General features: G+C 44.4%; 1 protein-coding gene across 1 annotated transcript in view; it reads left to right on the forward strand.

Annotated features, from left to right (window-relative positions):
• The window catches only part of TANGO6 (transport and golgi organization 6 homolog), a 51,597-nt gene extending 42,984 nt beyond the window's left edge, over window positions 1-8,613 (forward strand). Inside the window, exons 15-18 of the mRNA XM_069972988.1 lie at window positions 1,469-1,621; window positions 5,844-5,995; window positions 6,951-7,064; window positions 8,216-8,613. Coding sequence (XP_069829089.1) covers window positions 1,469-1,621; window positions 5,844-5,995; window positions 6,951-7,064; window positions 8,216-8,392 — 596 coding nt within the window. The 3' untranslated portion in view covers window positions 8,393-8,613. The remainder of the gene's footprint in view (window positions 1-1,468; window positions 1,622-5,843; window positions 5,996-6,950; window positions 7,065-8,215) is intronic.
• Window positions 8,614-21,692: the final 13,079 nt, after the last annotated feature.

Here is a 21,692-nt window from a genome sequence, read left to right on the forward strand (position 1 = left end):
TACCCCTCAGTGACCCCCAACCTGCCTCATACCCCTCAGTGACCCTTAGCCTGCTTCATACCCCTCAGTGACCCCCAGCCTGCCTCATACCCCTCAGTGACCCCCAGCCTGCCCCATACCCACTCAGTGACCCCCAGTCCACCCCATACCCCCTCAGTAGTACTACTACACCCATCATCTATACCTGTACTACTACCACACTCCTCATCTTTACCTGTACTATTACACCCCTTATCCACTATACCCTCACTACTACTCCCTACCTAGATGAAGGCACAAAGAAGATCGCCTATACTATATGGGGGCACAGAGTACATAGGGCACATATTTGGGAAAACTACTTATATGGGGCACACAATGTGTTTGTCTACTACATAGGGGAACGGGAGGAGCACTGTTACACTGGGAAGCAATATGGTTGTCTCAAACGTCAATAAAATCGTATCTGATGCTGCAGGGAGAAAAATGTCCTATTTATTTAGCAAAAACAAAAAAATCGAGATTTAAATCGAGAATCGTCCAAAATTTTTTAAAAATCGAGATTTTATTTTTTGGCCATATCGCCCAGCCCTACTTCCAGTACTTGTCAGCTGCTGTATGTCCCTCAGGAAGTGGTGTATTCTCCCCAGTCAGGAGAACAGGAGAGGTTTTCTATTTATCTTGCAATGAATTCCAGGTAATACTGCTCAATCAGAATTCTTAAAGTGCACTTGTCACACATTTTTTTTTTCCCAAAGAAGTCAACAAGGGTTGTGATCACATGCACTTTTGCAGTATATTCACTTTATTTTAAGAAAATCTTTTTATTTCAAATCAGCTGGTTTCAGAAAGTTAAATAGATTTGTAATTTTCTTATATTTAAACATCTCCAGTCTTCCCATAATTATCAGCTGCTGTATGTCCTGCAGGAAATGTTGTTTTCTTTCCAGTCTGACACAGTGCTCTCTCCACCTCTCGCCACCTCTGTCCATGTCAGGAACTGTCAAGAGCAGGAGAGGTTTTCTATGGGGATTTGTTACTACTCTGTACAGTTCCTGACATGGACAGAGATGGCAGCAGAGAGCACTGTGTCAGACTGAAAAGAAAACATTTCCTGCAGGACATACAGCAGCAGATAAGTACTGGAAGACTGGAGATTTTTTAATTGAAGCAAATAACAAACTCTGGTACAGTTGATTTGAAAGGCCGTTGTTAGCGCAATTACGGCCGGTTTTATGAAATACGGCCGCGTCTTTTACATAGTGTGAACCTGGCCGTATACATACAGCCATCCACTTTCCACCATGATGATCAGCTCTCTTGACACCAAATTTTCAGAGCATTTAGAATGTTATAATCCTAGTAGTAGTCTGACTTTTAACAGGTCCATTTAAAGGGTGCTTTAGCTTTAACGCCAAATTTACAGTACATTGTATTGTACCTGCCAGCTTTGGACTTACAAATAATGTTGTATCTTTTTTATTACCAGGCATTGCTGTACTGTCTGGACACATCCCTGAGCGCATCCTGCCTATCCTCCTAGCACAGTATGAGAGTGTAGTGTCCTCTAAGGCAAAGGCACCAGCTCCTGAGACCAGGATGAAAGTAGGGGAAGCTCTGATGAGATGCACAAGGATTCTGGGTGAGCACCGCACTTGGGTAAATTCAGTAACAACAGAGATGGTGAATAGAGACGAGCGAATCTCGAGCATCCAAACCTGAACGCTCTGCATTTGATTATAGTGGCTGGAGAAGTTAACGCTAGGGCTGCCTATGGCTGTATCCATGTTTTCCAGGACTCTCTAGAGCTGCATGTAACTTCTTCAGCCACCAGTAATCGAATGCCGAGTGTTCGGGCTGGGATGAAGCCGAGTGTGCTTGAGATTCGCTCATCTCTACTGCTAAGCTCAACTGATGTTGTGAATTGTGCACCAGTATGTCCTTAGCTTGTGGCAACATAGAGTGATCAAGCCAGCCCATTGAGTTATACAAGTCCATAGCAGGAGAGGTTTTCTATGGGGATTTGCTACTACTCTGGACAGTTCCTGACATGGACAGAGATGGCAGCAGAGAGCACTGTGTAAGACTGAAAAGAAAACATTTCCTGCAGGACAGGAAAATGCTGCACAACTGGCGCGTTTTAACCTACTGTGCTTCTGTGATTGAAGGTAGGACCTTAGGTCTGAAACACATTGGATGTACAGTTTTTTTTTTTCTGAACACACTTAAATGAACCTTGAAGGGATTATTGAATAAAGGCTATGGACTTTTATCATTTAATGTGCTGGCTGAATCTTACTTTGGTAAATACTTGAGCTCACATAAATACCGTTCTGTAAAAAAAAAAGAAAAATAATATCTACAAAAAAAGAGAAATGTAGAGGGCACTTGAGACAGCTGTTTCGCATAGCGTAGATACGCTTCTACAGACACGTCTGTAGAAGCGTATCTATGCTACGCAAAACAGCTGCCTCGCTGATTAGAAGGATTAGGCGTCTGCTCTCCTGCTTGTCCTGCTATGGCATTTTTAAAGGAGACCTGTCACCCCCCGTGATGGGGGGATGACAGGTTCCCTTTAAGAAGATTGTTAGTAAAGAATACGTTTTTTTATCGGTGAGTGCCCTCTACATTTTCTCTTTTTTTGTGGATATTGACTTCGCACTACTGCATTTATAGTAGAAGTGAGCACCCCATTTTTTGTAAAAACTCACATCATTGGCAAAATTCACATTAAGGAAAACCATCTGGTTGTTTTTTCAGAAGTGGCAGTAGCTGTACCTTCTTTTCACATACTTGAAAAATTAAGTCTCTTGATTTTTTTTTTCTTGCTTTGATTACTACTGGATAATCTCTGTTTAGAGTTGTACCTCCCAGAAATCTGACATTAAAGGGGGTTTTCCACGAAAAAATGCATACTTAGCCATGTAGCTGGAGCTGCGGGGGACAGTAATGTATACTTACCTGTCCCATCTCCACACAGCTGCCGGTTCCCAGGCCACCTACTCTGCTGTATTTTTTCCCTTTGTTTGAATGCGTTTCCTCCCACACCAAAAAAAACATACAGATGGGTGAATTTAGATTGTGAGCCCTAATGGGGACAGGGACCAAATTAGGCAAGTCTGTGAAGGGTTGTGGAATCAGTTGGCGCTATATAAAAAAGTACATACAGAAATTGTAACAAAATGAGAGGGTACTTTAAAATCCTCCTTTATTCTATCATAAAAACCAATTACTGCTGCGGGCGGCATGGACACCCAACACCTTCATAAGAGATATGTGTTACAGCTGTTTCGCGCTCTGCTGCACTTCTTCAGACACCTCCCCCTCAGTCACGTCCCAGGTTAAATACCTGCGTGACGACATGGTCGACGTGGTGTTTACATCTAAAACATAAAGTTAAAATCACATCATAATACAAAAATAATCCCATCTATATGTGCTAAAGAAACATACTAAGGTCAATCCTGTCATTCAGTCCACTTGCTCCCTGAGTGTTTGTAGCTAGGATCCACCTTGCTTCTCTTGGATGGAGCATATTGTTCCTATCTTGATTTTCCCTAGTGTGAATGGGCACATACACTACCGTTCAAAAGTTTGGGGTCACATTGAAATGTCCTTATTTTTGAAGGAAAAGCACTGTACTTTTCAATGAAGATAACTTTAAACTAGTCCTAACTTTAAACAAATACACTCTATACATTGCTAATGTGGTAAATGACTATTCTAGCTGCAAATGTCTGGTTTTTGGTGCAATATCTACATAGGTGTATAGAGGCCCATTTCCAGTAACTATCACTCCAGTGTTCTAATGGTACAATGTGTTTGCTCATTGGCTCAGAAGGCTAATTGATGATTAGAAAACCCTTGTGCAATCATGTTCACACATCTGAAAACAGTCTGGCTCGTTACAGAAGCTACAAAACTGACCGTCCTTTGAGCAGATTGTGTTTCTGAAGCATCACATTCGTGGGGTCAATTAAACGCTCAAAATGGCCAGAAAAAGAGAACTTTCATCTGAAACTTTACAGTCTATTCTTGTTCTTAGAAATGAAGGCTATTCCATGCGAGAAATTGCTAAGAAATGGAAGATTCCTACAACAGTGTGTACTACTCCCTTCAGAGGACAGCACAAACAGGCTCTAACCAGAGTAGAAAAGAAGTGGGAGGCCGCGTTGCACAACTAAGCAAGAAGATAAGCACATTAGAGTCTCTAGTTTGAGAAACAGACGCCTCACAGGTCCCCAACTGGCATCTTCATTAAATAGTACCCGCAAAACACCAGTGTCAACATCTACAGTGAAGAGGCGGCTGCCGGATTTTGGGCTTCAGGGCAGAGTGGCAAAGAAAAAGCTATATCTGAGACTGGCCAATAAAAGAAAGATTAAGATGGGCAAAAGAACACAGACATTGGACAGAGGAAGACTGGAAAAAAGGGTTGTGGACGGATGAATCCAAGTTTTATTTACAGCAGAAGCGGCAGCTGGTATTCTATGGAGTGGCCAGCGCAGTCACCAGATCTGAACCCCATTGAGCTGTTGTGGGAGCAGCTGGACCGTATGGTACGCCAGAAGTGCCCATCCAACCAATCCAACTTGTGGGAGCTGCTTCTAGAAGCGTGGGGGGCAATTTCTCCAGCTTACCTCAACAGATTAACAGCTAGAAGGCCAAAGGTGTGCAATGCTGTAACTGCTGCAAAAGGAGGATTCTTTGATGAAAGCATAGTTTGATGTAAAAACAATGTTATTTCAAATACAAATCATTATTTCTAACCTTGTCAATGTCTTGACTCTCTATTTTCTATTCATTTCACAACTTATGGTGGTGAATAAGTGTGACTTTTCATGGAAAACACAAAATTGTTTGGGTGACCCCAAACTTTTGAACGGTAGTGTATCTCTTATGAAGTTGTTTGAATATGAACAATAAAGGGACATATTAAGTACCAGTGAGTGCCCTCTCGTTTTTTTTGTTTTTGTTTTTTTTTTACGTGTACATTGACTGCATACTTTGGAAACCTGACCCCCACCATTTATAAATTAATGGCATATCCTTATGATATGGAATCACTTTGAAGCAATTAAAGGGGTATTCCTCTCAAAAATAACTTTTTATATGTTGCTAGCCATGGGGAAAACATAACAAACAGCCTATTCTTACCTTTCGCACTTCCACGGTATCCTCCTGAATCATCGTCGGGTCTCAGTCTGAGCCATATCGCCTCTGCTTCCGAGATGGACTCGTCTGGGAGTGACAGCTGCTCAGCCGATCACTGGCCACAGCACTGTACCATCTCAGCCAGTGATTGGCTGAGCGGCCTGTCGCCTTCAGACAAGTCTGTTTAGGAAGTGAAGGGGGGGATGGTTTAGCAGGGGATCAGAAGATGGCGTAGGAGAACAGCGAGGGAGAGGGCAAAGGTGATAGGCTGTTCATACCACTGACAGCAACATATGAAAAGTTCTTTTTGTGCAGAATACCCTTTTAAGACCCCATTACATAGGTGATTATTGCAATTGCTCGTTTGTCGGCTTATGGCTTATCAAACCTGCTAAAAAAAAATTGACGTCCGCACATCTCCCTGTGTTATAGCTTCAAATGATTAAAGCAAAGTGTCACAGGGGTGAGCTTGCGATCATTCATGTAGTTCTGGATGCACAGTTACCAAGATTTTATATGAGTTTTTTACTTTTTATATGATCAGTCAGATTGGCACTCTCTAAGCAGCTTGGGCTGTGTAATATGGCCCTTACACACTGGATCACCCATTTTGCTAATGGACGTAGAAAACATAGCTACATTTCAGAAGAAGACTTATGTTGACAAAAGTTTTTTTTCAATTCTGTTTGTATCGATTTCTTGCTCTGCAGGCGACATGGTTTATCAACACAAAGACGCATTGATTCACGCCTTCCTGAGGGGTTGTCGGGATCCAGACAGTTCTATAAGGGCTAGCAGCCTTTCCAACCTGGGGGAATTGTGTAAGCAGCTGCAGTTTTCCCTGGGTCCTGTTATCCATGAGGTAAGTAAAGGAATTCTTCCAGGAACATTTCAACGTAACCAACCAGCACAATATATTATAGAGGGTTCCCAGCTGCACGATCTAGATCTACTGTACAGCTCATGAAGCATACCAGCCGTGGCTGCAGCAGTAGATTTACATTGGGGAAAAGGGTGTTTTATTACGGCGCACAAGGAGACACGCAAGGGTGCAAACAAGCGTCGATCTTGTTTGCAGCGTGGCACAGTTAATCGAGCTGCCGAGTTGCTCAAACAGTCCTTGTATCGTTGGTGCAGCCATGAAAACTGACAGCACAAACATGCCTAAATCCGTGCTGTCAGTTTCCAAATGACACTAGCAGTACGTACTTACCATCAGCTCTGCTGTGTGATCCAGCACTGTCAGCTCCCATCCTACCGCTGCTGTAACTACACCCTGCCTCCTCCAGAATTATTGACAGCTGGAGGAGGCGGGACAACAGCCTGTAGAGACAGCAGTGGCTGCAGATCTGGACGGGACGGGACGATCTGACAGTGCCGGATCACACAGCAGTGCAGAAGGTAAGTATGCACTGCCTGTGTGATCTGGAAGCTGACAGCACAGATATATACGTATCAATGCTGTCAGTTTCACTTTGCTTTTGGGCACACATCAGTTTACAAAGTAAAATGTGTGACCGATAACGAAAAAATTTAACGCTTTCTTAAAAAAGATGAGATCAGGCGTTTTCCCTGTCCTCGGCTGATCGATCGCTGTCACTTTTATGTGGCCGCAGTAGCGTTTCTAGCATCCCTGCTAGCCAATAATCGACCAGTGTAAAAGACCATTTTGGTATTAATAGTCCCACGGTCTACATAGCTGTACAGCTGACAGTTTCCCTTTAAGGGATTGCCTGCTCCTATATTCAAAAACTTCTTGGAACAAACAACAGTTTTTTATTGTGTTTTTTTTTTTTGTCATTTTTTTTTCCTTTAAGGTGACCTCCTGTTTATCAGCTGTGATTCACACAGACCCGGAGGCCCAAGTAAGACGAGCAGCCATCCATGTTATTGTCCTACTTCTAAGAGGGCTCAGTGAGAGGGCGACTGAGGTAATACTGGAAATGAGTCATGTAGCTATGTTGTTGTTCCACGCTGTACCAGAATGTCCCTATTAACTGGATTCTACTTCCCACCAGCAGCAGTACGGGCTTTCTGATGCATGTTGGGCCTATACACTTTCCAATCGGTTGTCATAGTAGCAGAGGAGGTTGTACAGTAGTGTAGGCCAAAGCCTTTGCTTGTTTCCATAACAACGCCTATAGTTTGTTCCAGATGGATGAACTCTTGTTTTCCGAATGATTTATATTAATAAGAATAAGAAATAAATCACATTACAAAGAAATAAATAGTTCTGTCAAATCCAAAGACTGAAGCTGTGTGCCTGCCATGAGCAGCAAGTCCCAGCGATCTCCTCTCAGTAAACTACTACAGTGATCTCAATATAAACTGGTTGTTTTAGGCTGTACGCACACTGCCAAAATGACGTCCGATTTTATCATACGGCCATCAGTTAAAGCAATTCTGTATCCACCAACCCACCAAACCGCTAGTACTATCCATTTGAGGAAAGTGAATATTACCGGCGTGTCTTTTAAAATGTACCCGGTGCTTTGGTTACAGAAAAAATTTATTTGCAGCGCTGTGCAATATTGGCGTGGCCTAGAGGGTCTGTGCCCCAGGTCTGCGATGACTCTCTTTTCTTCCTCCGCCACCCTTCTCATCATTAGGAATGCCCCCCCAGACAGGATCTCACCATATGGACACAGGTCGTCTGTTTATATAAGCGATGAATAGAATCCCTTCCTGGGGGCGTTCCTAATTATGAGGAGGGAGGGGAGTAAGAGAGGAGAGGCGTTGCAAACCTGGGCCACAGACACTATAGGCCATGCCAGTATGACACAGCACTGCAGATTAAAAGATAATTTTTTCCCTCTAACCAAGGCATCAGGCGCATTTTAAAAGACATTTTAAAAAACAGTTACTTTAATCAAACGGATGGTTCTAGCGGTTTGGTTGGGTGGGTTGGTAGATACACAGTCACTTTAACGGCAAATAACGGCCATTATGTTAAAACAACCTCCTATATTGGTATAAGAGCTCTCATTTTAAAATAACGGCCGTTTATTTTGACAGTGTGTGAACGTAGCCTCAAAGTGCCATTTTTAATCTTGTTCCCTTTTTGTCCTGTGTTTTCCGTCAGGTTTTACGCGATGTGCTGCTGGACCTGTACCGCTTGTTAAAATTTGTTGTTCAGTGTGAAAAGGATTCCATATCCGTGCTTCACGCCCAGCTGGGACTGGAGGAACTGGACGGCATCATGAGGGCTTTTCTCTTCCCTCTTCAGAAACTTGAGAAGAAAATTGTGGTTTTACCCTGAGATTTATAAAACGTCATTCAGACATTACATCCAATCTGTAGACCTTTATCAGGCACCAATAATTCAGGCTTACATGTACATTATATAAACTATTTTTCTAAAACCTGAAAGGGGGCTTATATAACGTCTGAGAACTAAGGTGTATAGGAAGTCAAACATGAACATTTCTGACAGTAAGGGTCCTATTAGACAAAGTGATTTTTAACGGTAAACCATCGCAAAAAAGATTTTTTATTGGTAACCTGAAAATCGTTCACCATACTACACAGAACGAAAGTCGTTATGATCGTTACTATGATCGTTTACTCCATCTGATCAATGAATGATGTTCAATTACACTTAACGATTAGTGAACGAATGCGAAGGAACGTGGAATTACAGCAAACAATTAGCTAATGATTAGCAATGATTTTAGGGTCAGATCTAAATCAACTATCAACGACACACGTAAACGATTTTACGATTGTTGTCAGCAATTACACAGGACGATTATTTAAATTTGAACGATATAACGATTTTCCACATGATAATCGTCTTGTGTAATAACGCCCTAAGAACTCTACTATGCACACTCTGTAATGAACACAGTTGTTCCCCACTTACAGGCCAAAGTTTATCAAGAAGCTCAGTTTCACTAGAAAAAACAAAACAAAACTGAACTACAGTAATCAGCAAATAGTCTAAAAAACTTGTGTAATTTTGATCTTGCATTCCCCACAGTAAGGGCCCTATGACGCTAAAAGACCGTTAAAAAATTATTATATCGTTTAAATTTAAGTGATAATCTTTTCGTGTGTATGCAGGCAGTAATCAAACGACTAACAAAAATTTTTTGTATGTCGCAGATCGCATCTTTCGAGCTGACCTTAAAATCTTTGTTAATCATTTACAAATCTTTTAGTGTATGTACACATCGTTGGTTCGTTATTACCATTGTTCATATACTCATATACCTGGGTATACAAACTATCATAACTAACGACTGTCATTCCGTGTATTATGGTGAATGTTTGACGTTCGATAAACGTTGGCGATTGTTTATCATTAATTGGAATTTAGCTCAGTCATTCTCTCTGTATATCAGCATGGAGCACATCGGAAATCAGAATCCGCTTATCTCAGTTTGATTTATTGAAGGGCTATTCCCATCTGGGCTTGTAATCTCCTATCCATAGGTTACAATAGCATTTCCCAACCGGGAAGCCGCCAGGGGTCCTGCAGGATCCCGGTGAGAATAGTAACACTGTCACTTTAATATCGATATATTGATCACATTGAGTGGGCAGAACATTAGGGCCCTATTCCACAGTAACGATAATCGGCCGGATCGGCCCGATTCGGCCGATTATCGTTCGGTGAAATAGAGAGAACAATCAGCCGATGATCGTGTAATCGACTGATCGTTCATTTAGGGCCAGACCTAAAATCATTGTTCCCCCACCGCGCAACGCCACGGTTGAATAGCGGTGCGCGGCGGGCGACCGACGATTTGACAAGCAGCAGCAGCATACATTACCTGTCCAGGCTTCTTCTCCGCTCTGTCTTCATCCCCGGGTCCCGGGCGCTCTATCTTCAGAATGGCTGGTCAGCGACCGGCCATTCTGAAGATAGAGCGCGCGGGACCCGGGGATGAAGACAGCGCGGAGAAGAAGCCTGGGCAGGTAATGTATGATGCTGCAAGGACATCGGTAACAATGTCCTTGCAGCCCTCGCTCAACGATCATCTGGCCGTGGAATAGGCCCAGTAAACGAGCGGCGATCTAGCAGATCGCCGCTCGTTTACATCGTTGATCGGGCCCTCCTCGGCCCGTGGAATTGGACCCTTAAAGTGAGCAGAATGTAGGAGCAGGAAGTGTCAGCGTCCTGCTCCTACATTCACTCCCATAGGCCCTTCATGCCGCCAGCCTATGGGACACCGGGGCGTGACCTCTCCGGCAGGCGTAATGATGTAACATCATCACACCTGCCGGAGGTCCCGTCCCCGCAGCTCACAAGATGGAGCCAGAAGAGAAGAAGAGCTGCTCCCTGCAGCCACACAGCGCGGATTAGGTAAGTATGATGGCAGGGGGCATTATTATTATATGGGGGCATATTGCAGGGGGCATTATTATTATATGGGGGCATACTGCAGGGGGCATTATTATTATATGGGGGCATACTGCAGAGGGCATTATTATTATATGGGGGCATACTGCAGAGGGCATTATTATTATATGGGGGCATTATTATATGGGGGCCTACTGCAGGTGGCATTGTTGTATAGAGGCATACTGCAGGGGGCATTATTATATGGGGGCATACTGCAGGGGGCATTATTATTATATGGGGCATACTGCAGGGGTCATTATTATTGTTATATGAGGCATACTGCAGGGGGCATTATTATTATATGGGGGTATTCTGCAGGGGGCATTATATGGGGCATACTGCAGGGGACATTATTATTATATGGGGGCATACTGCAGGGGACATTATTATATGTGGGCATACTGCAGGGGGCATTATTATATGGGGGCATACTGCAGGGGGCAATATTGTATAAGGGGCATACTGCAGGGGGCATTATAATTGTATAGGGGCATACTGCAGGGGGCATTATTATGGTATGGGGGTATACTGCAGGGGGCATTATTGTATAGGGGCATACTGCAGGGGGCATTATTATGGTATGGGGGTATACTGCAGGGGGCATTATTATGGTATGGGGGTATACTGCAGGGAGCATTATTATTTATGGGGGTATACTGCAGGGGGCATTATTACTGTATGAGGGCAAAGCAGGGGACAATATTATTGTAAGGGGAAATGTGCGGAGCCTAAGATGTTTGTCTCGCAGGTTCTGAAGAGATGAAACGTAGCTGGAAGAAATCGTCATGGAGGTCGGGGCTAGATAGAGAGGAAAAGGGAAGGTGACACCTCAGATCAAAGAAGACGTCACCTGTGAGTTACTGCATGACGGTTTTCGTATTTTGTAGAACATTATCTAGTAGGGGTGCTCCAAGGTAATTTTTTTTTTTCCAAGGGGTGCCCCGAAGTTGAAAAGGTTGCGAAGGACTGGGTCAACCTGTTGCTGACTGCTGGTGCCCTGTAACCTCTGTGTGGAGCAGTTCGGGGGCAGTTCACATAGGTCTCACTTGCAGTCCAGGCAGTGTCGTCAGCTTTCACATATTATTTGCCCTGGTAAAGTGAAAGGGGAGCTCTGATTGGTTGCTATGGGCTACTAAGGACACTAAGGGAAATTTAATGTTCTGTTTTATAGCAAGAGACGGATAGCAACAAGGAGTCTCTTACCATTAGAAGCTTAAAGAGAACCTATCACGGGGGTCTGGGTAATTTAGTATTTTATAGTAATTCAATGGCCTTAGTTGCCATTGCATTACTGTACATATATGTTATTACTTTCATTGCCTCTGTGAGGCACTATATGAGTTTATAAACTGTCAAGCGCCGCCTATGTTCCAAAGGGTCGGTGCGTGACAGCTCTGCTGGATGTTCCCGGCATCCTCTGCGCTCTTGAGATACAGAACAATCTTGCGAGATCGCTCTGTAACTCTTAGGCCCCCTTCACACATCCGGAAAAACCACCCGGATTTCCTATCAGGAAATCCAGACGGGTTTCCGGACCCATAGACTTCCATTAGTCACGGATACCCTACCAAATTTTTTTAGAACCGATCCTAATTTTGTCCGGAATTGTGGCCCGGATGCCTGCATAGAAGTCTATGGGAGCCTTGAAATCCCGGAAGCACATCAGGAAAGCGTCAGGAATTCCACTCACCCGAATCTCACGAGTCGGCTCCCCAGGCCTCCTTCTGCCACTGCTTTCGTTCTGCCCCTACCACCTTCCGCCGCTGCTCCTGGTGTGCCCCAGCCTCCTGCTGCCCCCTCTCCCCTCCCTGGATCACAGCAGCAACACCCCCCCCCCCCCCCCAGACCTCAGCAGCTGCCCAATGTCCAAATCCAGCCCCCTGGACTTCAGCGACCCCCCCCCCCCTCCCTAGACCTCAGCAGCACCGCCCGACAGCCTCCGCCCGCAGCGATGACAGGTCATGATGGGAGTTTTAGTTCTGCAGCCCGTGGCCATTCAGGTTGCCGAACTGCTACTCCCATCATGGTCTGTCAGCTGGGCATGATGGGAGTAGTAGTTCTGCAGCCTGGATGGTTGCAAATGGCAAAACTACAACTCCCATCATGTCATGCTGACAGGTCATGATGGGAGTTGGAGTTTAGCTACCAGTGGCCATCCAGGTTGCAGAACTACAACTACCATCATGACCTGCCAGCAGGGTATGATGGGAGTTGGAGTTTTGCCATCTGCAACCATCCAGGTTGCAGGACTACTACTCCCATCATGCCCTGCTGACAGATCATGATGGGAGTTGTAGTTCTGCAGCCTGTGGTCATCCAGTTTGCAGAACTACATCTCCCATCATGTCCTGCTGACAGATCATGATTGGAGTTGTATTTCTGCAAGATGTGACCATCCAGTTTGCAGAACTACATCTCTCATCATGTCCTATTGGCAGGTCATAATGAAGGTTGTAGTTCTGCAACAGATTAGAGGATGACACATGGGGGGCGAGATGGTGGCACGGTACACAAGGAGCCATGTGGGTACTTGTGATGTATGTGGCCATGCTAGACCATGTTAAAAACACTTTTTTTTCTGTAGGTAAAAATGGTTAACTGTCAGGAAATCCTGATACTTTCCTGATGCCATTTGAGGCCTCCTGATCAGGATTTCCTGACAGGAAAAACTGACACGGACATGTGAATGGGGCCTTACTGTCAATAAATGTCCCTGCAGCCTGTGCCTTATGCTGCAGAGACATTACAGTGCCTCCCATGCAGTGCAGGATACAGGCACAGAAAGCAGCTTCCCTGTGTCTGCAACCTCAGCTCACAGCCAGCTCCCAGAGGAAGGGATTCATTGCTTTAACCGCTTTTTGTACCCTGTGCCTGTATACTGCACTGCATCCTTCCCAGCAAGGAAGGGGGGCACTTAATCCCCCCTACCTTGCTGTTATAGGTGCACTGTAGGATCAGTCTGGCCTCCCGGCGGTTAATTGGGGATGCAAAGTATCCTAGCTTAACCCTCTGGGAGCTACATTTTTTTTTTTTTTTTATAAAATACTTTTCTCTATTGTGTTGTGTTTTATTTTTTCTTAAAGGCTAAGTAGTGGAAGCTGTCTGATAAATGGCATTCATTACTAAGTCGGGGCCTGGTGTTACCCATCATTACCTCAGTACCCACCGCACCAGGGGTACTGGAAAGAGCCGGGTTCCAGTAGTCCCGGAGCATAAAATTTGACACTCCTGGACTGGGCGGTAGCAGACTGGTATTATTAGTCTGGGGAGGGCCAAGAAAAATATCCCTTTCCACCCTGGTACTACTAGGCTGCTGCTGTTTGGTTTTTAACCCTTTAAGGACGGGGCCCATTTTAGTTTTAGCATTTTCGGTTTTTCCTCCTTGTGTTTAAAAGGCCATAGCACTTGCATTTTTCCACCTAGAAACCCACATGAGCCCTTATTTTTTGCGTCACTAATTGTACTTTGCAATGACAGGCTGAATTTTTGCATTAAGTACACTGCAAAACCCGAAAAAAATTCAAAGTGTGGTGAAATTGAAAAAAAAAAAGCATTTCTTTTATTTGGGGGGTATGTGTTTTTACGCCATTCGCCCTGGGGTAAAACTGACTTGTTATGCATGTTCCTCAAGTCGTTACGATTAAAACAATATATAACATGTATAACTTATATTGTATCTGATGGCCTGTAAAAAATTCAAACCATTGTTAACAAATATACGTTCCTTAAAATCGCTCCATTCTCAGGCTTATAGCGCTTTTATCCTTTGGTCTATGGGGCTGTTTCAGGTGTCATTTTTTGCGCCATGATGTTTACTTTCTATCGGTACCTTGATTGCGCATATATGACTTTTTGATCGCTTTTTATTAAAAATTTTTCTGGATTTGATGCGACCAAAAATGCGCAATTTTGCACTTTGGGATTTTTTTGCGCTGACGCCGTTTACCGTGCGATATTGGGAATGTGATTAATTAATAGTTCGGGCGATTACACACGCGGCGATAGCAAACATGTTTATTTATTTGTTTACTTTTATTTAAAACCTGGGAAAAGGGGGGTGATTCAAACTTTTATTAGGGTAGGGGGCTTTTTACTATTAACAACACTTTTTTTTTTACACATATACTAGAAGCCCCCCTAGGGGACTTCTAGTATATCCACTTTGATCTCTCATTGAGATCTTTGCTGTATAGATATACAGCAAAGATCAATGAGATCGGCACTCGCTTGCTTCCGGCTGCTGCAGGACGGCCGGGGACGGCGCCATCTTGGACGCGTCCCCGGCCGGCATCAGACAGGGAGATTGCTCCTCCGGGACAACGTCCCGGAGGAGCGATCTCCCCCACTAGACCCCAGGGAAAGGTTGCCTCCGGTAATCAGAGGTAGCTGTCAACTTTGACAGCTGCCTCCGATTAGCTAATTAGTGGGCACGGCGATCATACCGTGCCCGCTAATAGCGGCGGTCCCGGGCTACACGCGGCACCCGGGACCGCGTCGCTTCAAAGCGGGGTCGCCGCGCGGCTCCGCTTTGAAGTGCAATTGAGGACATATGACGCATGGGTACGTCATATGTCCTTAAGAGGTTAAACCAGGCTGGTTATGGAAATAGGGTGAACCATACAAGTTTTTTTTCTCAATTAATTATTATTATTAGTAGTATTTTTTAACACATAGGGTTTGCCCTATTTCCATAACCAGTCAGGTTTAAAGCCAAACTGCAGTAGCCTAGTAGCACTGAAAAGGGTCATTTTTCTTGGCCCTCCCCAGCCTAATAATACTAGGCTGCTACCGCCCAGTCCAGGAGCGCCAAATTTTATGCTCCAGGGCTACTGGCACCCGGCTCTTCATAGTACCTTTAGTGGGGTGGGTAATAGGGTAATAATGGGGGCGTTAATGTTAGCCATTTTATACCGGCTTACACTAGGCCCAGACTTAGTGATGGATTCCGTCTATCAGACAGCTTCCACTACTAAGCCTGGAAGAAAACAAAAATAAAACGGAACACAATAGAGAAAAGTTTTTTATTCAAAAAAATAACACCCCCACACCCCTTGTTGGCCATTTTATTTAAAATAAAAAAAAAAAAAAAGAAAAGATAAGATGGTAGTCCAACGATGCCGCCGAAATCCTCCGGATACCGGTATGTAAAAAACAAAAGGGAGAAATGCACACACAAATGAGGTGTTCTGCACCTTACAGTACGCAGCATCTTGGCAGATGTTGCTTACAGTCACACAAGGGGTTAAGTGTGCCAGATTGAACATATATTCTATACAGGGGGTAGGGCTGGGCAGTTAATCAAATTAATTTGATTAATTCACCAAGAATTTGTGAATAAATTTTGTGAATTCGATTTTCTAAATAAATAAATAAGATGTGCGCTCCGACCTGCAGGGGTAGCAATGGCGCTGCAGGTCAGAGCAAGACTGCACGCCCGTACCCATGTGATCACCGCCACCCGCCCTCAGCCACATGCCCGTAGCCAAGCGATCACTGCCGGACGCCCTATGCCACCCAATCTTCGTTGACTGCCTTGTGCCCACTCATACGATCTCCGCCACCCCCCTGTGCCCGCCACGTGATCACCACCGGTCTGCCCGCCTACAGCAGAACCAGCAGCAGCAGTAGCTGGGCACTGAGCAGCCCCTGGGGCATTATTGGAGATTACCCTCGAGGATTTGACCTGGCACCCTGCCTCTCCCTCACCACATCTACCCAACTAAAACTACTACTAACACTACCACCCCACTCCTGATACTACTACTCCCATTACTATGACTACTACTACCCCCACTCCTGATACTACTACTATTCCCATTAGGGATGAGCAAACTTTTGAAAAGTTCGGTTCGGTTCCATCCGGCGAATATTCCTGAAGTTCGGCTTCATCCGAACCGAACCTAAAACGAACCTTGCAATAACGGCTGAATAATTGCAGCTACAATAGTGGGAGTGTGATAGGGTATAGTTTCGTTTAGTTGCAGTTGCTATTACAATGAAAAAAGTGGAAAAAACCAAAGTGCAAAAATTGTGAAAAAAAAAAATTGCCGGCATTAGCCGCACCCTTTAATAGTTAATATTTAATTAACAAACTTTCGTTCTAAAAAACCCCATTTTCGTTGTTCAATAGCATAATTAAAAGGAATCCATGCTTTTGCAATTAAATATACTGTTAATAAAAAAATAAATATGTAAATAAATGTGTGTGTGTATGTATATATATATATATATATATATATATATTCATTTATTTATTTACAGTATATTTAATTGAAAAAGCATTGATTCGTTTTAATTATGTTATTGTACAACGATAATAGCTTTATTAGAACAAATATCTGCTTTATTAATGAAATATTAACTATTTAATGGAGCAATATTAATGCATGGGTCGGGTGCAGTGGAGTGTAAAGAGTTAAGTAGTGATGCAGTAGCATCACTACTAACCTTCTGTAGCTGTACAGTAAGGAGGGGTGCATAGCGCACCCCTCCTTACAGTACAGGAGCAGGGAATCCCTTAATTAAGTGGGGATTCCCTGCCCTACGGGGTTTCCCACCAGAAGCATGGAAGTTACAGTCTGGCTCCCAGGGATTTAACCCCCTGGGAGCCAGACTGTTCTAGCACTGCACCTGCACCAGCAAGGAAGGGGGTTAAGTGTCCCCTCCATTGCTGGGGCAGATGCAGTGCGATCTACAAGGGGTGGTGGGGGAGGGGGGTGATGGCTGGGGCTTACCTGCTGCTTTGTCCATAGTTGCTAGCAGTCCCGGAGTGTCCCGATAAGCCTGACCCCCGAGACCTAAGTCACGGGGGCGGGGCTGCTACTAACTATAGACAAAGCTGCAGGTAAGCCCCAGTCATCACTTCCCTCACCCCCCACCCCATGGAGATCGCACTGCATCTGCCCCAGCAAGGGAGGGGACACTTAACCCCCTTCCTTGCTGGTGCAGGTGCAGTGCTAGAACAGTCTGGCTTCCAGGGGCTTAAGTCCTTGGGAGCCAGACTGTAACTCCCATGCCTATACTGGAGGTCACCCAGCTCTCCCAGGAACCTGTTAGGGTTAACCTTACAGGATGGTGGGAAAGCTGGGTGACCTCCAGCATAGGCATGGGAGTTACAGTCTGGCTCCCAAGGACTTAAGCCCCTGGGAGCCAGACTGTAACTTCTGTGCAGGGGATTTTAAATTTCCTACTGAGAAGCAGACCGCTTTCTGCTTCTCGGTGGGAAACCCCGTAGGGCAGGGAATCCCTACTTAATTGAGGGATTCCCTGCTCCTGTACTGTAAGGAGGGGTGTGCTATGCACCCCTCCTTACTGTACAGCCACAGAGGGTTAGTAGTGATGCTACTGCATCACTACTTAACCCCTTAAACTCCATGGACCGGGTGCACTGCACCCGACCCATGCATTAATATAGCTCCATTAAATAGTTAATATTTAATTAATAAAGCAGATATTCGTTCTAAGAAAGTTATTTTCCTTGTACAATAACATAATTAAAACAAATCCATGCTTTTTCAATTAAATATACTGTAAATAAATCAATAAATATATATATATATATACACACGCATTTATTTATATGTTTTTTTTTTATTAACAGTATATTTAATTGCAAAAGCATGGATTCCTTTTAATTATGCTATTGAAAAACGAAAATGTTTTTTTTAGAAGGAAAATTTGTTTTATTAATTAAATATTAACCATTAGAGGGATCGCTAACCCCGGTAATGCTGATTCCTGTAATACTGTTTCCCTGCTTTCCCAGATGCAAGAAAGTGATGCAAACAGAGGTGTTTGCATCAGTTTCTTAAGATTTTATTTGTTATTGTTTTTTTAACCAGATTCGTTACGAACTTTCTCAAAGTTCGTAACTAATCTGGTTCGTTACAGTTCGGTTCGCTCATCCCTAATTCCCTTTAATATGGCAACTACCACCCCCACTCCGGATACTACTACTCCCATTACTATGGCTACTACCATTCCCACTCCTAATACTACTACTCCCATTACAATGACTTCTACCAGACCCTCTCCTGATACCACTACTATTACTCCCATTACTATGGCTACTACTGTGAAGGGGGCCATGAAGGGGTTATTACTTTGGGTAAAAACATTGTAATCCCTAAAATGGCTTCGGCCTTGTAACTGCTTCTAGAAGAGGGAGAGGAATGCTGGCAGCACGCCCATGAGAAAAGCATCATGAACCTACATTGTAGTCATAATACAAAGCTAGGAAGAGACACTTATCTATAAACAATTTATGGTAAACATTATGTTGTGCCAGCCTGACTGCGCAGGATAGGAAGCCAATGACCATTTATGGACTGACCAATCAGAGTGTGACATGTACAGTATGTGTCTTGTGACTTGAAACCCCACCTGTATATATATATTTCTTGTGAAACCAAATAAAGTGTGAGTGCGCACTCCTAAACTCAGCTGAGTGAGGAAGTTATACCGTCTTTTTGCCTGGTGTCATGTCCTCGTCGCTAGCGCTCAGCTTACTTAATTTGGACAGGAATAGTCACTTGGGAACAAGGGAGATGAAAAGCAAATCTCACCTTGACAGTGGTGCCCCGTATGAGGAATCGTACCCCACACGGGGCAGTACTCGTGGGGACACTGAGCTCTTGGGATCGACCGCCTGCCATCCACCAGAGGAAACAGAACTGGCTGAAATGGGAGACTAATCACCTCCACTGAAACATGATGGGCCACATTTATCATCCGGCGGACGGATGATTTTTGGCGGAAAGTGCCGATTTGCGTATTATTTTATACGCAAATGGCCGATTTGCGAATAAAATAATCGCAAATCGGCACTTTCCGCCGAGTACGCCAGGGGGCGGAAAGTAGGCGGGAAGTGGGCGGAACGGAGGGCGCGGACTCAGAGTCCGCGCGATTTATCATCCGTTCCGCCCAAATGTACGCCGAAAACCTACTCCAGTCCTCAGCTGGCGTAGGTTTTCGGCGGTGCGCACCGGCGCGCACAGGATTTATGTACAGGCAGTCCGCCTCTACATAAATCCCCGTACCGCCGGAGCTGCGGGGGCATTTTTAAGTCCGGCGTAAAAAACGCCGGACTTAATAAATGCCTCCCGATAAGTCTACTGATTCTTTGAATCTGTGCCTTATCCGTGTGTCAGAGAGTTCTGATTGAGGCTGTGGGTGCATGTGTCGATCTCTGGAGGTCACTGAACGGCCAGTAGGTGTTTCCGCTGTACTGTCCTAAGAATCTTTAAGAGTATATATATATGTATATATATATATAGCCGTAACCAACTGACTGTCACCTGAGCTGCTTGCAGTTTTCGCCCTCTGGAGTTGTGCGACTGGTTGTTTTCTTTTTTGTTTTTCTGTATTGAGTTTATATTTTGCGCAGTTTTTTTCACGGTTGTCGCAAGTTTTTTTTTGCTGTGTTTGGTGCCACTTTGTTGGGCTTTTTACTGAGAAGAGTTCGCTAATCAGACACCACAGGGTATCTGCCTCCTGAGTGAGATCGCTAGATTAGCTACGATCACTTCACGAGGTACAGACTGACACAGGGACAACCGGGTGTCTGGTGTTGTGACGCGGAAATGGGGGGTGGGGGGTTTATCAGTCGCTCAGCTTCTGGGGGAGCTTACTGTACTCCATTCTCTGATGGGACGTTTGTGACCGGACTGTATACACTGTTGAATTTTATTTTTGATGCATTTTTTTTTCTGGGTGTCGGAAGCTTCCTGAATCGTCTGCGGGACCCACTGGGTTAATTACACTGGGTTAATAAACCGCACACAGGTTAGCCCACGGGATACGCCGGTATACGCCTAGTGAGACAGCCGGAGATTAGCTCTGGTTGAATCATGTAGGTATAGTCTGACACCTGGAACAGCGTAGCATCCTGATTTCAGGTACGCAGATAGGGAATCGGTCACATTCGCCCCAGACGGGAAGCAGAAACCCTTAGTGTGATGGAAAGCCTACAGTCCTTGTTCAAGTTACAAGTTGGTCTGAAAAGGAATGCAAGCCCAGTCGAGCTGGTAGCCTGGAAAGGGAAAACACTTGTTGTGAGTTAGAAGAGACTGTGAAAGTAACGTGCCTCCACGCAGGTGGAAGTTGTCAAAAACCTGTCAAAAAGATAAGAAAGAAAAGCAAACTGATGCACAATTAGCGAGAAACTAGCATAAGAGGGGGGAGAAGTGTTTATAATGAAAGTAATTTGTGTATTAGATAGTAGCAGACGATTACAGGATTTATGGTGTGAAAAGATTCTAACTCCCATCATGTCTGTTACAATTGTGGATCACATTGCATCACGCCTCTCCCCCGTCCCTAGAGAAAAAAAGGTGTCTTTAGAAACAGCGCCTAAGATGACACCACCTATCACCACGCCCTAAGCCAACACCCCCCATATCCGGTTATTGCTTCTAGTCCAGTTGCCATTTTAACTCCTGGCATTTCTGTCATCCGCCCTCCCGAACACCCCACCCACCCTCCGATAGAGATTAACAACTGTTTTGTACTTTTGCTAATGAATGTTATTACGTGATGGTTAGAAAAGTTAGACAAAGGTTTATGGACTGTTTTAAAGAGCAGGGTGTATTAGACCAAGTGAGGTCATAATTAAGATTGTCTCTTGGAACTGTTAGTAGGAGTAGGAGCTGAAGTTTTTTTCACAGATATATATCCTAATAAGTTCTAAGCAAGTTGAAAATTTCTCACCTGTAATTTTCATTTCCTGGAGTCCGGAGGCAGCACACCATGGGTTAACTGGATCTCGTCCACCCGGATAGAATAGAGTAATTATTCCTAGCAATACAAACAGAATAATTAGTTATCCAATCAGAATAGACCTTGCCCTATAAGGCTTAGCTAGGAACCCAGAAGTACGTACAGTTTGTAGCAATGACACCATGGGCGGGATTATTGTGCTGCCTCCGGACTCCAGGAAATGAAAATTACAGGTGAGAAATTTTCAACTTCCTGATCCGGCAGCACACCATGGGAATGGAAAGCAATGATATAGAGGTGGGTTTTAGGCCGATGTTGCCTCCTGGATCACTCCCTTGCCAAAGGCTGATCCCTCAGAGGCAAATGTGTCGGGCCTATAGTGCTTAATAAAAGTACTTGCTGAGGACCAGGTAGCAGCTTTACATATGTCCTCTAATGGTATGTTGGCACGTTCTGCCCATGATGTAGCTGTTGACCTTGTTGAATGGGCTCGTAT

Source organism: Dendropsophus ebraccatus, chromosome 5, assembly GCF_027789765.1.
Source record: "Dendropsophus ebraccatus isolate aDenEbr1 chromosome 5, aDenEbr1.pat, whole genome shotgun sequence".
Taxonomy (NCBI): Eukaryota; Metazoa; Chordata; class Amphibia; order Anura; family Hylidae; genus Dendropsophus; species Dendropsophus ebraccatus.